The sequence below is a fragment of the Onychomys torridus genome, chromosome 5 (genome assembly GCF_903995425.1).
Source record: "Onychomys torridus chromosome 5, mOncTor1.1, whole genome shotgun sequence".
In the NCBI taxonomy this organism is placed as follows: domain Eukaryota; kingdom Metazoa; phylum Chordata; class Mammalia; order Rodentia; family Cricetidae; genus Onychomys; species Onychomys torridus.
The window spans coordinates 92,845,744-92,863,050 of record NC_050447.1 but is presented as its reverse complement, the minus strand read 5'-3'; the positions used below and the strand labels follow the sequence as shown (position 1 = coordinate 92,863,050).

The 17,307-nt window shown below is 37.3% G+C and overlaps 1 protein-coding gene across 4 annotated transcripts in view; it reads left to right on the top strand.

Moving 5' to 3' along the window:
• Cdk13 (cyclin dependent kinase 13) overlaps positions 1 to 9,184 on the top strand; it is a 96,598-nt gene extending 87,414 nt beyond the window's left edge. The window contains exons 12-15 of one of the 4 annotated variants that reach the window (XM_036187893.1): positions 1,671 to 1,718; positions 3,566 to 3,771; positions 5,526 to 5,795; positions 6,264 to 7,689. In XM_036187893.1, the coding sequence (XP_036043786.1) occupies positions 1,671 to 1,718; positions 3,566 to 3,771; positions 5,526 to 5,795; positions 6,264 to 7,114 (1,375 nt within the window). In that variant the 3' untranslated portion in view covers positions 7,115 to 7,689. Of the gene's footprint in view, positions 1 to 1,670; positions 1,719 to 3,565; positions 3,772 to 5,345; positions 5,796 to 6,263 lie in introns of all 4 variants that reach the window. The other 3 variants (XM_036187891.1, XM_036187894.1, XM_036187892.1) reach the window with 3 other exon arrangements.
• The last annotated feature ends 8,123 nt before the right edge of the window (positions 9,185 to 17,307 follow it).

Sequence of the window (17,307 nt, the reverse complement as noted above, 5' to 3'; positions counted from 1 at the left end):
GGAAACATTGCCCTCTTCTGACTTTTGTGGACTGCAAGTACATATATGTTGCACAGACTTAACTTGCAGGCAAACACACACACACTCGCTTAAAAAGACAAACAAACAAAAAGAAAAAGCAAGATCATCTGAAAAATGTCCCCCTGCAGATCTGAGATTAAGGAAATCATATGACCTGAAAGCTTGTTTAGACATTCATCATTAATTCTTTTTTTACTAGCTCTTCCAGTTTTTGTTCTGTGACTTCATATACTCGTGGATGTTTTGTTTTTATTACAAACTCTTAATTTTTGTCAAATGAGGCCCAGTAACTCAACCTTAATTTTTATCAGAATATACTTTAGTGTCCTTTTTTTATTAAAAAGTAAAGATAGCAGTACACTTGATGGGTATTCTATGAAACTATTATGATTTGTGCACTTAGATACATCACTGAAGCAATCAGGCCAAGGTTTAAATTGCATTGAATCTGTATTTAAATAAAAAGTTATGTATATAACACCTAACACCCTCTATTTTATAACATATAAGAAAAACTATGAAGTAGGGGTATATTCCTTTGAAAACTAAGTAAATAGCTAACATTTTTGATAACTTTTTAAAACAATAATAAAATTGTTGAAAAATATTTTATTTTTCAAATGAGTAAAACTATTGATTCAGAAATAATTCCACTAATTTGTAGTGGATGCTCTGTCAACTTTTCTGATGTTGGACTGTGGTGGCGTACACCTTTAATTCCAGCACTCAGGAGGCAGAGGCAGGTGGATCTCTGTGAATTCAAGGCCAGTCTGGTCTACAAAGCATGTTCCTCACAGCCACAGCTGTTACCGTGTTTGAAAACAAACAAACAAGCAAGCAAACTAACAAAAAAGGATATATAACTATGTAACGAAAAAGTGAATTAAATGACTGCTAGCCTATACCTTATTAACAATACAAAAGCATTATGCTTGCACAATAATATGATGATCTATAATTAAAATAATTTCATGGTATGTCTTGATAAACTACTTCAATACAGCTGAATGATGATCAGTGATATCAATTACAAATATAGTGTATACTGTGTGAGAGGCTCTGTCCAAGGATGCCTTTTGATAAACATTAACATATTCCTTCTGTCCCCAGGAAACAGGGAATACTGTTAATCTTATTTTTAAAGAAAAACTGAGATACAGAGGTCTAGAAACTTGCCTGACAAGATAGCAAATAAGTGGCTGAGCCAGCATTTGAACCTTCAAGGAAGCACATACTTTTAGTTATCTGGAGAACATGCCTCATTTGTTTAGAGAACCCGTGTCATTAATCTGTGCCATTATAGATTATTGTAAGGGTTATGTTTATATTTCATAGAGGTGAGTGTTAAGGTAATTTTTAATGAATCTCTAAGTTGTGGGAGGGAACAAATAAATCCTTTTCCTGGATTTCTTTGCTTTCCCACAGAGTATTATATTTCTTGGCTGTCAGAATGGAGGAGATGTAATGATTTTATTTACCCTAATCTATAGTACTGTAGTGTATTTGAAATCAGCATCCCAGCAGAGGCTAGAGCACACATCATTAAGACACAAACCCATTCCCAGAAAGGAAAGTCTTTTAGAGGGTTTTTGATGCCTTAAAGCTTCCCAGTGTCAACCTTTCCAATTGTCCCTTTGTTTGTTATCCAGGAGGTTTTTGCACGCTGAGGCAATGCACCATAGTAAGATGGCTGAGAGGTATGCCTTCGTTTTGTTTTCAGACCTCAGGTGCACAGACTTGGTTTAATCATGATCCTTGTGTCACTCATCATTGGTCCATGCATGGCTCTCTTTTATTTATTTTAGTTACTTTAATTAGTTATTTTAAATGTTAATAAGCAGCCATGAGCCTACCAAGCAAAAGCTAGAACCTTGAAAATAACCCACTTTAATCATATCATAACCCTCCTCCTACCCACGTGTTCCCTTGCCCTCTTCTTCCTGAGGTAACCATCATTCCTGTTTCCTTATTCTTGTATATACTTTCTGTTGCCATCTGTATGTATTCATAAAAAATTACATTTAAAAATGTAGTTGTTTTTCATTTTATACAAAGGTGTCATGCTGTTTTGTAATCCTGTGGAAATGACATTTTTTATTAATATTATATTGCTAAGATTCAACCATTCTGTTGCATATGCCTTTATTTTATAATATGAGAAAGTAATTGTGGAAAAATTTGCTTAAGCATTCAGGGCATTCTTCTAGCTCAGTCTGAAAAGAGTACATGTGGAAATGAAGTCCCTTTAGTAGCCTCAGGTACACTCCTGGAAAAACCTCGTGTACCTCTGGAGATACACATCAAGTTGAGAACAGCAGGTGTATACCACTAGATGGCATTGCTTAAAAGAATCTAGATATTCTGGGCAAGTTTATTAACCTTTCCAAGCCTTAGTTTTCTCACCTTTAAGCTAGAGAAAAGTAATAGTTAAGTTTCCATGGGCTTTATAACTGGGATAAAAAGAAAACTTTTGTACATGAAGTATTTGTTTTTCTAGTGTTCAGTGTTATAAAATTCTATGAAGATGAAAACTTATTCTAGAATTAGGGGTGATTTTGGCAGTTCCTAATCACATGGACCTCTGTTGATGAGTAATGAGCCTCTCTGTGTCTGGATTACCCATTCTTGAGACTCATCTGCAGAATCAGTTCAATTCCAAAGCAGTTGGTAATGGTAGGAACTACGTGACTAAAAAGGGAAGAGGTTTTACTACAAAGTTCTGTATGAATCTGATGCTCTAGCCTTTCCTTTTATTCATGTCTGGCTTCTACAGATAGTGTGTTTCTGCATCCTTTTTCAAATCCTGGTCAGTGTACAGTGTGCTGTAAGAACTGCTTATACAAAGTTGTGTGAAGGATAATAGCCAGATTTTATTAATATGTATTCTTCATAATTTTGATGGACAATTATTTGATTATTCAGAAGACAAAAGTAGTTCATCTCTACAATAGGGCACTTGTGTGTATGAATGCACATCAGCTGGGACCATGTGCATTAGGCCCACATGGGATCGAGCCAGACAGAATCCTAGTGTGGAGGGAGGGAGTGGGTCATGAAGGCCACTCTCAGCCGAGGAGATACTGGCAATTAATGGCTATTGTGAAAGGAAGAGTCACCTTTTTCTTCAGGGCTGTGGCCCCTTTAGAATTTACCCCTGTTCTAGCAGTTAGCTCTTAGTGCACATATTGGTAGCACTACGTGGACTTAGTGAGTTTTGAGAGAGAGAAAGAGAGAGAGGGAGGGAATAGAGGTTTAGGGGAGCTAGGGAAGGAACTTGAGGGGAGGGAATGTGGGATGTACATTATATGCATGAATAAAAATTTTAAATAGTAAAAATTAGGACAAATAAATTAAAAAAAAAAAGTAATTAGTCCATTACTAAAGTAAAAACCACAAAGTATGATGGAATTTTACTAAATGTATGTATGTATGTATGAAGTCTTCCAGAATGGTTTACGGGAGGGGAATGGCTTTAGTGGTACATTGTAACATTAGCATTTCTTGTTATGGCATTTGTGATTTAGTATTCATCTATCTTTTTCAGCCTTCCTTTGTGGCAAGATTGTCATGAATTATGGAGTAAAAAGCGAAGAAGACAGAAACAGATGGGCATGACTGATGATCTTTCCACAATCAAAGCCCCCAGAAAGGACCTGTCTCTGGGCTTAGATGACAGCAGAACTAACACCCCCCAGGGTGTGCTGCCACCTGCACAATTGAAATCTCAAAGCAACTCAAGTGTAGCACCTGGTCAGTAATGCTTTTGTGGCTTGTTTTGTTCACGTTGCTTCATGGCCTGTGTTGAATGTGTTTATTCTACTGCTAAAACATATTATGGCAAAAAGGTGAACGATGTGGTTTCTTTGGTAAGCTTGGCATTACTTTATTGTTTGTGCTAGCACAAAGGTTTCATTGCTACTCAATCTACAGAGTTAAGCAGTCTCAAGACATGTATATGTGATGTTTGGTCAGATTTCTTTTTCCTTGTCTCCTAGTTTAGGACTCAGTATACCATTCATTAATAGTCTGTGAGGTTCAGTATTTAATTTCTATGGATGCTTAAGGCATAGAAAACATAGGCAGGCAGCCAGAACTGCAATAGAAGTTCTTTATCCCATTGATCGATGTTTTTACATCATCCTTACTAAGAAGCTGTATTTTAAAAGTTTGGAACCTGTTGTTTAAAAGGATATTTTATACTCAGTTATTTCATTCATCCATTCATTCACATTTATCTACTTATTTATTGGTAGGGTTTCATTGTGTAGCCCTGGCTATTGTGGAACATTCTTTGTAACCAGGTTGGCCTTAGACTCACAAAGTTCCACCCATCTCTGCCTCCCACAGGCTGGGATTAAAGATGTATGCCACCATGCTTGGCTAGTTGACAGCTTTTATTAAATGAAATCTAGGTTTTCCTCAAGAACCCAGGAATCTGCCAGTTCTTGACTGAGTATTAGACAAAGAAAATTGACTAAATGTGTCTTGCTGGTAATGAATTAATATGCAACATGCATGTTTGTATAGGCCATTCTAACTCAAAATGGCCTAACTTTAAAAAAAGTAGTTTGAATAAAAATACAAAGATTTAGGGGCTAGAGAGATGGCTCAGAGGTTAAAAGTAATGGCTGTTCTTCCAGAGAACCCAGGTTTGTTTCCCAGCACGCACATGGCAGCTCAGAACTATCTGTATCTCTGGTTCCAGGGGATCTGACACCCACATTGACATACATGCAGGCAGAGCACCAATGCTCATAAAATAAAAATAAATTATTTTTAAAAATAGAGAGATTTTTCTCAAGATCTGTAAAATATTCTAGTTTCAATATCTACAGAGTTAACTTCACTTTAGAGAAGTGGTATAGCATAATAAAGAATTCAGAGACTATTCAGAATTACATTTCAGAATTCAGGACCTTTGGCAAATTACCCACTCTTTTAGGCTAATAATAGATCTTGCCTTATAAAGTAGTTGTGAGGGATAAAGACTACAAAATGCTTAGAAAGTACCTGATAATGTTAACAGTTGTCATTTCTAACCCACAAGGTGATAGTTCTTGGTTCATTCTGTGCATGTGCTCTGGTGGTAGTCTTAATTTCTCTTTTGAAAGATATACTCCTAAAGGGGATTACCCAAAATAGACTGCAGTTTTAGTTGATGTTATAGATTTTGAATGTCATGATGAATATACTCAAGTACCCTTCTTACATTGTTTCTGAATGCCCTGCCTCAGATGTCATTTTAATGCTGTGTAATGAAGACATTGTGGGGGTTGGGAAATCTATGAATTATGGCAGTTCTAATTAATACATTTTGTCTTTAGTAATAACAGGCCCTGGACAGCCGTTAAACCACAGTGAATTGGCAATTCTTCTAAACCTACTACAATCTAAATCAAGTGTTAATATGGCTGATTTTGTCCAAGTGTTGAACATTAAGGTAAACTCTGAGACTCAACAGCAGCTAAATAAAATAAACCTTCCTGCTGGAATTTTGGCAACAGGTGAAAAACAGACAGATCCATCAACACCACAACAGGAGTCTTCAAAATCATTGGGAGGAATTCAGCCTTCACAGACCATCCAGCCTAAAGTGGAAACTGATGCTGCCCAAGCTGCTGTGCAGAGTGCATTTGCAGTTCTCTTGACTCAGTTAATAAAGGCTCAGCAGTCAAAACAGAAAGATGTCCTGCTAGAAGAGAGGGACAATGGATCGGGACATGAAGCTCCTTTACAGCTCAGACCACCTCCAGAGCCCAGCACTCCAGGGTCTGGTGAGTGGTTTGCTAATAGTTGTTGATATCTGTGGCGTTCACGTGACATTTGTAAAGACACATAGCAAGTGACCTACTCTGTTTACTTCTTGGAGCATATTGTTTACCAGGTTGTCCATATTTATTTATTATGCATACTATAGATTTTTTTCCAAGGTAACTTTCCAATAACCCTTTGTTCTGAATACAAAAGGATGTTTGACCCAAAGGATAAATATTTGTATGTGTGGTACCTTACTCCTCAAGCATTAAGTATGAATATGTGGAGTACCTTTGAAAAACCGAATAGTGTATTTCTTTGGTGACCTTGTGTTTAAGTGGTGGTGAGAAACATGTACACTTGTGAGGTCTCCTTTTGCATTTGACATTTGTCAGAGATGGGATGTCTGATCATTCTCGGGACCATTTATTTTGAGTATTTCATTTTCCATAGTAGCTTTTGACTCTTCCTGGTTTTGTTTCACTTAGGGCAAGATGACCTCATGCAGCACCAGGACAGGAGAATATTGGAGCTGACACCAGAACCAGACCGGCCTCGGATTCTGCCTCCTGATCAACGACCTCCTGAACCTCCTGAACCACCACCAGTTACTGAGGAGGACCTGGATTATCGGACAGAAAACCAGCATGTACCCACCACTAGTTCTTCACTAACTGACCCTCATGCTGGAGTGAAGGCAGCCCTCTTACAGCTGCTTGCTCAGCACCAGCCCCAGGATGATCCCAAAAGAGAAGGTGGTATTGATTATCCCACAGGAGATACATATGTGCCCACTTCAGACTATAAGGACAACTTTGGATCTTCTTTCTCTGCCGCTCCTTACGTTAGTAGTGATGGTCTAGGAAGTAGCTCTGCTGCTGCACCATTGGAACCACGTAGTTTCATTGGAAACTCAGATATTCAGTCCTTGGAGAACTACAGTACTGCTTCATCTCACACTGGTGGTCCACCTCAAGCTTCTGCCTTTTCTGAGTCATTTCCCAGTTCAGTAGCTGGATATGGAGACATTTACCTCAATGCTGGTCCCATGTTGTTTAGTGGAGACAAGGACCATAGATTTGAATATAGCCATGGTCCTATTGCAGTCCTCACAAACAGCAATGACCCTTCCACAGGGCCAGAGAGTACTCATCCCTTGCCAGCAAAGATGCACAACTATAACTATGGTGGTAACTTGCAGGAAAATCCAGGTGGCCCTAGCCTTATGCATGGGCAAACCTGGACTTCTCCTGCCCAAGGACCTGGATACTCACAAGGATACAGAGGACACATTAGCACATCAGCTGGCAGAGGTCGAGGCAGAGGGTTACCATACTGAGTATCTGTTTTTCCTCAGGCACATCATTTTTATCTGGAAAGACTTTTCTAGCTGCAATTTCAGGCAGCAATCCAAGAGACTTGAATAATATTAATTCAACAACAGCTTTATTTTTATGTGGAAAAGGGTCTTGCATACAATAGTGAAAAAACAAAACAAACAAAAAAAACCTTTGCTTAAATTCATGCTGTTCTTAAAACTAGCTCTATTGATTGTACATCGTCACAGATTTTAGTTAACAGTTTTCTTTTGTATTCTTGCAGTTTTAAGTGGATGCTAACATTAGGGACGTAATGTTTTTATGGCCCTGTTGCAGATCTTCTGAACTATGCACACTTGTGCTTTTTTTTTTTTTTTTTGTAAGTTTGGACCAACTTTTATGTAACAGCCAACCTCTTCCCTCACCCTTCCAGTTTTACAACAATCAGAAAGGGCACTGATTTATTTGGTATTTTCTTTTTATGAAGCTACCTTTAGTCAAAGGTCACTGTCAGTCTTTGCACCTGCTTTCAGTGTTATTGTGAAAGGTGTACTTTGTGCTCATTTCAGAAAATAAAACACAACCTTTCTCTTGATGCAACAGTTTTATATAAAAAAAATGGTCAACATTATTTTTGTTTTGTTTTTCAGGTTACCATAACCCAGCAAAATTCATTCAAATGAAATAGTGGTTTTTATATGAAAACTATGGTGGGGTGGGAGGGGTTGAGCAAGTGCCTTAACTGGTAAGCGTAAGGACTGAGGATGAAGTTAGCCTGTACACCCACTTGTCTTTAAAGGGAGTCTGCACTGTGTTGAAGAGGCAGGAAGCTCTCAGTTTTTAGGAGTCGCCTGGCCAGTTCTGTTAGGTCCATTCCCTCTGCCTGTCACGTCTTTTTCTGCCTGTCTTTTGGCTGTGTTAACTTTCACTGTTACCTTCTCTTGGTAGGGGTGTAAGAGAGAAGAAGGGGAGAACTCAGTACCTTTTGTTACTTCTGGGAAGTACTTTTTTTTTTTTTTTTTTTTTTAATCACTTAAGTGGTTGCAAATAATAGCTGAATGAGAATTTTAGAGTACTCTTTTCTTTCTGGCTGCCATATTGACCTAGTTTCTGCGTAGAGGATAGGATTTTTGAAGTGAGTATGTAATAATGATTCACATAATAGATGTATTAAACTTCACAGGAGGAGGGTGGCAAACACGGTAGTTTAAGTTATGTAATTGTTTTTAAAGTCAACGTAAGTAGAAACATGTCCTAGATTTAATTTAGTATAGCAAAAAGAAAACTGAGAGAAGAAAAAGCCTTCCCTCTTCCTTCAATTTTGGGAAACTTACTGTAACTTCTGCCAGACTAGAGCAGTGCTACTAGGCCGTTTCATATTTTTTCTTCTTCTATTAAAATCAACCGAGAAAGAATGACTAATGTTGTCAAGGCTCACTTTTACATTCACACACAAACACAAAATTCTTTCTGGAAAGGAACCAAAGGTAAATAACCAGCATCTCCCTCATCACTAACAGACGTAGAAACGCTGAGAAACTGAGTGTGCCATTGGCAGTTTTCACTGTCCTACCACATTTTTAAATTGGAATCTTAACTAGGAAAATTTATTATGAAAAGCCAGTTTAACTTCATGCCCTTTATCTGCTTTGTGACCCTGCATTTAAAAACATGGTTCAGGAACCAGTGAGAATACTTTAAAGAAGATAATTTTTACTTTATGCCTATAAGATGAGTTTTCAGTTGACCATTTTATTTTTGGTGGTATTATTTTTGTTGGTGTAACATAATTAATGGAAGAAAAAATATTTTGCCTTTATTTGAATATTGAGTACTAACAAATTAATAAAACATTAGAGGAAGTGAAGAAATGTTTTGAAATTTAGCAAAATAGAGTATTCAAGTCTCTGAAATTTTAATATGGTGAGTCTTAGAGCCTCTGACTTTACTATAAGGGAGAGTATCTAAATTATTCTTATTCGTCACATGTGGTATTTCTGCTGGCCATAAGCAGCTAACCTAAAATTGGAACTATTTATGTGACATGAATAGCCTGTGTTTTAAAAATTAAATATTTTATATAAAATTGACCTGTGTTTGGATAGTTTTTCTAATTAAACATTTCAGATATATATATCCATGTTGGGAGAGTGGCTGGGAAGTCAGGGAAATTGTTGGCTTTGAAATAGAAAGTTGGAACTATCCCTTATTTTTTCTTAGACAGTGTGACAATACCTTATGTATACAGAAGCAAAGGGGATACCAGTTCAACCATAATGCAGTGCTGAGAGGCCAGTTATTGCAGGGTAATGTGACTTAGGGTGGTGATACATGAAAAAATGTATCTTAACAACATGGTGAAATACATCAGTAAAGTGTAAATGCAGTGCTGCAGACAATTACGATTTCAGTTCAGTGAGTTTGGATTAAGAACAGAGCTGGAAAATCACTGACTATTTAGGTTATAATCTGTATTTTTGAGTAAAATCTAAATAAATACTAAGTTGGAGGTAGAAACAAGTCAGACTGCAGGTAAGGAAATGAATATTAAAAACAATAACCTATGAAAAAACATTTTTCTGTGAAGTTTATATGTCTCGACATGAATTTTTCCTGCATGGAAATGTCAGTATGTCCAAGTTTTCAATCTTTATCTGTTGGAAAACTGAAAATGCAATTTTACAGAATTAATTGACTAAACTGGTTTACGGGCTGTGAAATAATGTGATGATAGCTGAACTGCTTCCACTTCTGCTGGCAAATTCATATTCAGTGACTACCACCTGCTAGTTGCTTGTCTAGTTCTTGGGGTATATTCATAATCATTGAGGTTTAATCATGCATCGATGAGGCTGATAGAGTTTGTTAATGTCTGGAGGAGCTAGGTGTTTGAATAAATTATGCTTGAGTGCATATAAAATGGAGTCAAGCTTTACATTGAAATTTGAATGGAGAAGTAAGGTTCTGTAAGGAAGCAAAGCCATAAGGTCAGTGAAGGAAACAAATTTCAACTTAAATCTGGCTAGTTCATAAATGCTGAGACATACGGTGTGGGTTATATGCTTCTGAAATGAAATGGCTGGCACTTGTGTGTGAAGGTTTTGGTGAATTTGCTATGACCTAACTCCAGGTTGTTTGAAGTGGAACTTAAATGAAGGTTTTGAATACATAAATGTTTGGGATACTGGCTTTGATATTTGAATTCTGAACTAGACCTAATAGCCCAAAATGAAATGCTCAATCTCCACAATACATCTGAACAAAAGGCTTAGAAAGAGAGTACCCTGGTTTATTTTTGATAGCTGATATTGCCAGTGTGGTTCCTCTACACCTACACCACATCTACTTCTGCAGTAAATGATTTTTATTTTATTATTTCTTGGCAGTCTTATGAAGGCTGGCCTTGATCTCACTATGTACTTAATTAAGGCTAGCTTTGAGCTCTTGATCCTCCTGCCTCTACCCACCGACTAATAGTATCACAAGTACCTGATACCATGCCTAAGCAACACCAACTTTTTACTAGGAAAACTAATAATCTGACAGTATTAGACTAGCCTCATAATTTAGCTAAATTATTAATAATAATTTAGTAACTTTTTAACAGCTAGGGCTATATAGCTCAGTGAATGCTTGCCTAGCAGGCACAATGACCAGGTTTAATCCACAGCACACACAAAACCCCCTAAAAACTTGGTAATGCCAGGAAGTAGCACGTATCTGTATCTGAACCTTAGGAGGCAGAGGCAAGAAGCTTGAGTCTAGCCTGGCCTACTTATTTAGTGGGAGGCCAGCCAGAGTTACAGTGATACCTGTCTCAAGAAAACAAAAGTGAGAAATGCCTGTTTTCTTTGACTATATCTTCTATAGGAAAAGTAATTTAAAAACTAGAATTTGGTAGCAGATGCATTTCATGTTTAGTTGCTAAAAGGTTCCTGTGCATTTTCTACAGGCTACATGCACTAATTCTGAGACCAAGTCATTAAAAAATGTATTTCCTGTTTCCACAGCAGGATTAGTATCAGGCTTACAAATAATTTGCATGTAAATCTTACAATGGTTCTATTAACTCAAATCATTTTATAAGCTTGCCATTTACCAAAGGGCGTCTCCAGATTTTCTTCAATTATTAGAAGTTACTAATAAGCTATCATGTGATTACCTGAAGATGGAAGAAATAAAAGCTTGATCACAGTGAAGGGACGGACTGTAGTTCTTGCCTCCTCAGAATTTTCTAGTTCTGATTTTAACATGAATCATCCTCACTCCAACCCATTAGTTTGTTGTACAGTTATATGCTTTTGCAAGAGTTTTGTAATGTCTCAGAGCTAGCTCTAATGTATAAGCCATTTGTTCCTAAAAGGGAAAAAGGTTGTATTTTGATAGTCTATTTTTAAAAGCCTTGTTTTCTTTATATATATATTTAAAACAGACTCTGAAAAAGACCCCTTGTGACTTAGTGTGCCATGTGTTTTGTGAGGTAGTGAGGGGTGGCAGTTGCTAGACAAAGCTTAGCACCTCAGACACTTGGCTTTCTGTTTTCATGAGGTTGTCTTTAGGAATGGAGCACAAGGAGGGTTCTGTTTGTCAGGTGATAATCTTTTTAAATTGTGTCTAATTACTAATGAGCTTTATTTGGTATTCTGGCTTGTCTACAAAGTTTTATTTTTGTGAAGCAAGGGTTCAGTTTTATGCCTTTTCTGAAGCTTGTACTTAGTTACACCAACAGCTTCTGCTGACCTGTTTGATCTACTCCTAGTCTTTGTGTTTTCTATGTCTGACTGATTTGGTTATACTCCTTAGGGCTCGGTGGTATCCATCCTGATCTTTGTGACCTGTTTATATGTGTGTTTGTTTTAGTGAGGCTTGAATTCAGAACCCTGCACATTAGGAAAGTGCTTTACCATGGAGCTGCATGGTGTTGTGGTTTTTATTACATTTATACTTTTTAGCAAAATGCACAGCCTGTGTGGATAATCTGTTATAGGACAGAGCTTCAGAACTTGACTAGAAATGGACATAGCTCATTTGCTGAGTGTTTATCTAGAATGCCCAAAGCCTCAGGTTGATCCCTAGTACTGGCATAAAATGCAAGTGTTGCTGAACAACTATAATCTTAGCATTTGTGAGGTTTATAAAGGCAGGAGGATCAGAAGTTCAGGGTCATCCAGCAACACAGTGAGTTCCTAAGGCCAGCCTGGGCTACATCAAGACTATGCATTGAAAACAAACAAACAAAAAACCAAGCAGAACTTTACATTTCTCTCCTTTTCTGTTCCCATCTCTTAGTGTCACTGTACCCATTACCCATTTTAGTTGAAAATACATTCAGTCAAACTTTGCTTAGATGAGCTTGCCACTTAGAATATAGTATTTTGTTAAGTTTCCCTTGTAAGATCCGAATTTTTCTTTGTTGTTGGATGTACTAGGTTTTGTTTCTTAGGGGTTTTTTGTTGTTGTTGTTTGTTTGTTTGTTTGCAGATTATAGTATTTTGTTGCTTCTACAAAGAAAGGCCTCTTAAGTATTGTAATAATTTTTAAAGATTTGGTTTTAATTTCTAGCTAGGCTTGTGGGTATTTGCATGAGTGCAGGTGCCCACAGAGGCTAGCCAACTAGATCTCTGAACTGGAGTTGCAGGCAGTTATGAGCTACCTGTTGTGAGTGTTGGGAATAGAATTGGGTACTCTGAAAGAGCAATACTTGTTTGTAACCACTGAGCCATCTCTCCAGCCCCAGTACTGTAATATTTTTAAGCTTGTATCTTTTTTTTTTTTTTTTTTTGGTTTTTCGAGACAGGGTTTCTCTGTGTAGCTCTGGGGCCTGTCCTGGAACTCACTTTGTAAACCAGGCTGACCTCAAACTCACAGAGATCCGCCTGCTTCTGCCTCCCTGGCCTGGTGCTGGGATTAAAGGTGTGAGCCACCGCCCGGCTGCTTTTAACTTTATATAGGAAAGTTAAATCATTTAAAACTAAAATCTGTTATTTTGTCTTTTTTTTCCCCCCAGAGCTGAGGGCTGAACCCAGGGCAGCGCTCTACCACTGAGCTAAATCCCCAACCCCAGAAGATAGAATCAAGGTTTTTTTGTTTTGTTTTTAAGATTAACTTATTTATTATGTATACAGCATGTATGACCAGAAGAGGGCACCAGACCTTATTACAGATGGTTGTGAGCCACCATGTGGTTGCTGGAAATTGAACTCAGGACCTCTGGAAGAGCAGTCAGTGCTCTTAACCTCTGAGCCATCTCTCCAGTCCCAAAAATCTGACCATATTGTTTAGCTATTATTTTTAATAAACTTTGAGTTGATTGATTTATCCTTTCTTTAATTTATGAATGTCTTTAACTTTTAGAGTTTTGGCCTTTATGCCTAAACTAAATTAGGGATGGGCTACTTCATAATGTGAGTTCTTTTTATTCCTAAAGCATATTTTTTAGGATCAGGTTCAATTTTTTAACAATGTTTATAAGGACTTTTCTCCATTAAGACACCACCCTGTCCAGGTGATGAATACCAGTTAATGGTATCTAATATTAAGCCATCCATTTAATAAAATTTGACAAAGTATTTAAGATTCTGTATCTTTGTTTACTCAGGCAGGTATTAATTAACGTGTAGTGGCACATAAGTAAAAACATGTTTTATTTCTAAGTTGAAAGTAATCTTTTAGTTTTCCTCTTTCTGTCTGTATTCTCCATCTGGTCAGGGTTCTGTTTGGAATACAAACCCTGGGAATTTTATTTTCTGAACATTTATACATTCTGCAATATGTTTGAACAGTTAGCATGCATATGCACATGTCTGTTTTTATCATACTGTTAATTTCCTCTTTTGGGTGGATAGGAGGTCTAGTCTTGCTCTTTTCACAAGGAGTTTTTAAGTTGTGTTACCCAGGATGGCTGGTCTTGAACCTGTGAGCTCCAGTGACCCTCACTTAGTCTCAGGTGAGCTGGGACTCATCATTTTACCCAGCATTTTGTTTTTCTTGGTTTCTATTCCTATTATTTTCTTCATTAATTTTCCCAATCTACTTCCATATTCATATATAGTTTATTTTCTAATTTATTCCACTATTTGATTTTGATATCCTTAATTTCATTTTTTTTTCCTGCTTTGTTGAGTAATAATTTTCTTCAACTTTTGGAAGGGGGCATTTTAATGTTAGGAATCTGATTACTTTTTTTTTTTTTAAGATTTATTTGCTTATTTATTTATTATGTATACAGTGTTCTGTTTGTATGTATGTCTGCACACCAGAAGAGGGCATCAGATCTCATTATAGATGGTTGTGAGCCACCATGTGGTTGCTGGGAATTGAACTCGGGACCTCTGGAAGAGCAGTCAGTGCTCTTAACCTCTGAGCCATCTCTCCAGCCTATCTGATTACTTCTTTAACTTGACCTTATTGTTTAAACTTACTGTATTTTCAAATACACTGGCAAGATGCCCTGTATTTTTTCACTTATATATTCATATATACTATATTATTCCCCACATAAATGTTCATGGTATTTACACTTTAACATGAATTCTACTGGATTCTATTTTAGTATGCTACAGTTACCGTCTTCTGTTTAGATTCCGTTGTTTGCCAAGTTGCTTTGAGACTACGTCTATATGGGCAGGCATGGTCTTAGATTCGGTGATCTTCCCGTCTCAGCCTCCCACGTGCTGGGATTGTGTGTGCCGTCATGTGTTGACACTCCACCTTTTGTTTGACTGTTACGATTGTTGTTTTAAAATATATTTTAGCCGGGCGGTGGTGGCGCACGCCTTTAATTCCAGCACTCGGGAGGCAGAGCCAGGTGGATCTTTGTGAGTTCAAGGCCAGCCTGGGCTACCAAGTGAGTTCCAGGAAAGGTGCAAAGCTACACAGAGAAACCCTGTCTCGAAAAACCAAAAATATATATAAATTGTTAATTGTGTGTCTGTGTAAGTGTGTGTGTGTGTGCATGTGAATGAAAGTGTCTAAGAGGGCATAGGCTCCCCTGGAGCTGGGACAGTAGGGTGTTGAGCTCTCTGAGAACTCAGAACTGCTGAGCTGTCCCCTACCCTCTTTGTTTTAATCTTTTCTGAGATTTTTTTAAAGTTGTGTTTTGGTACCTTTTGCTGATTTCTAATTTAAAATTTGAACAGATTTTTCTAACCACATATTTTCCTTTTTGAAATGTGTTTTTTGTTGGTGCTAGGAACTGAACTTGGCCTGGTGAATGCTAATGAAGTGCTGTTACTGAGATAAGTTCCAGAACTACATCTATCTCTTGAGCAAATGACATCAGGGATTTTAAAAAATTGCCTGAGATGATCCAGTATAAAAAATAAAATGTATCCACTTTCATATTACTTTAACCAACTATTTGTTCCCCCATTTATTTTGTAGTAAAATTAATGATTTTTAGAATCAATTTTCAAAAGATGTTTCTGTTCTTATATAGCTTTAGCCATTTCCAGAACAATTCTACAGCTATATTTGGGGTGGAATATTAGGTAACATTCTTTTTAGACCAGGAATGGTCATTGCTATTCTCATGACTAACATTTTGTAACAAGTCTGTTACACAAGGAAGAAAGGTGGGTGGCCAGGAGGAGGAAAGAAAGGTGTTTAATGCTAAACATGACTGTAAGACATACAGGTCAGAGAGTCTGAACTATTAGCCTTACAGGAGACTTTAACAAGTGTTAAGAAACATGCTTATGAACGTAGACCCATGAATGGCTGAGATCATTTGACTAGCAGGTTGTCAGGACCCTGATAACTTGAGTTCCATCCCTGGAACCACATAGACGATGGAGAGTACCAACTTCTATGTGTTGCCCTTTGACCTCCACACATGGACTGTGGCATGTGTGCCCACATACATGCAGACAAATTTATTTTAAATGGAGTTGCTCTACCAGGTTTTAAACTCAGTGTAATTTACTGTTCACAATGAGAAAACACTGAAATAATTACTTACTGTAGCAGGGCAAAACTACTAAGGAAGAAAAAAATGTATTTTGAGCATTCCTGTGTTGATACATGTATAAGATAATTTATAAAGTGTGAAATACAAATGTGTCTTAGTTACAATTCCTGTTGCTGTGATAAAGTAATCTTGATTTGGGCTTACAGTTTAAGGTGCAAGTCCATTATGACTGGGAAGTCAAGGCAGCAAGGCCTCAAAAGAGCTGGTCACATCCACAGGAATAAGAGAGTGATGAATGCTTGCATCTAGATCACTTTCTCTCTCTTATAGCATTGAGGATTACTGCACAGGAAATGGCAGCACCCAAGGGGGCAAGTCTCCCCACCTTAGTGAACTCAATCAAGATAATGCCCTATAGGCATGCCCAGAGGCCCTTTCCTCAAGTGACTCTAGATTTCATCAAATTGACAATTGATAATACCCATCACATGTCAAATACTCATCTGTGGGGGAAATACTGTGAATACAAAGTAGCATCAGCCCATTTAATTATACCTCAGGCAGAGCATTTACCTATCATACAGAATGCTTTTGACCTGCAGGGGACAAGGCGGTCTTACACAGTGCTTAAGGAAGAGGTTTGAAAACCCCAAACTAGTGTTATAATTAGTATAGATTAATGCCATAATTAAATATTGGCTTTACCATTTGTTCATCTGTATATAGCCTTAGGCAGTTAATTGAAACACCTTAAAATTCTAATTAGGAAAATGGATATAGTACCTTTATTTTATTCTGGAGATAAGTACATTATAGTTTCTGATGTGAAGTGATGTTTTTGTTGCCATTGAGAAAGGAAAGATATGAAAGTGGTGAAGGAATCTTGTTTCTTCCCAGTTGATAATAAAAGCATCATTGTTGACGCTTTCTTTAGAGTATAAATTTTTGAAATACTTCCCAAGTTCTATCTTATTCTGAAAAAGATTGATGGAGAACACTAAAGTGAATGTAGCCCCTGTATTCTTTGTGGTGTAAACACGACTTTTTACCTTCAACTTTCCATATTTTTTTTCCCTTACTTTCCATTAGGAGAGCTAGTTAGCTAGTTTTGTATTTGCTGGGAAGAAACTGTATTAATACTCCATCCAGTCTTAGAACCTTTTTGATAATTTGCTCTCACATGCAGCTTGCATTTAATTTCGACTGGGGACGAGCACCAATCACAAGTTGGTTTTAGTTTTATGTAATTTAGAACTTTATCATATTTACCAGCAGAAGGGCTGCTCCTTCCAGTCATTCCCCTGG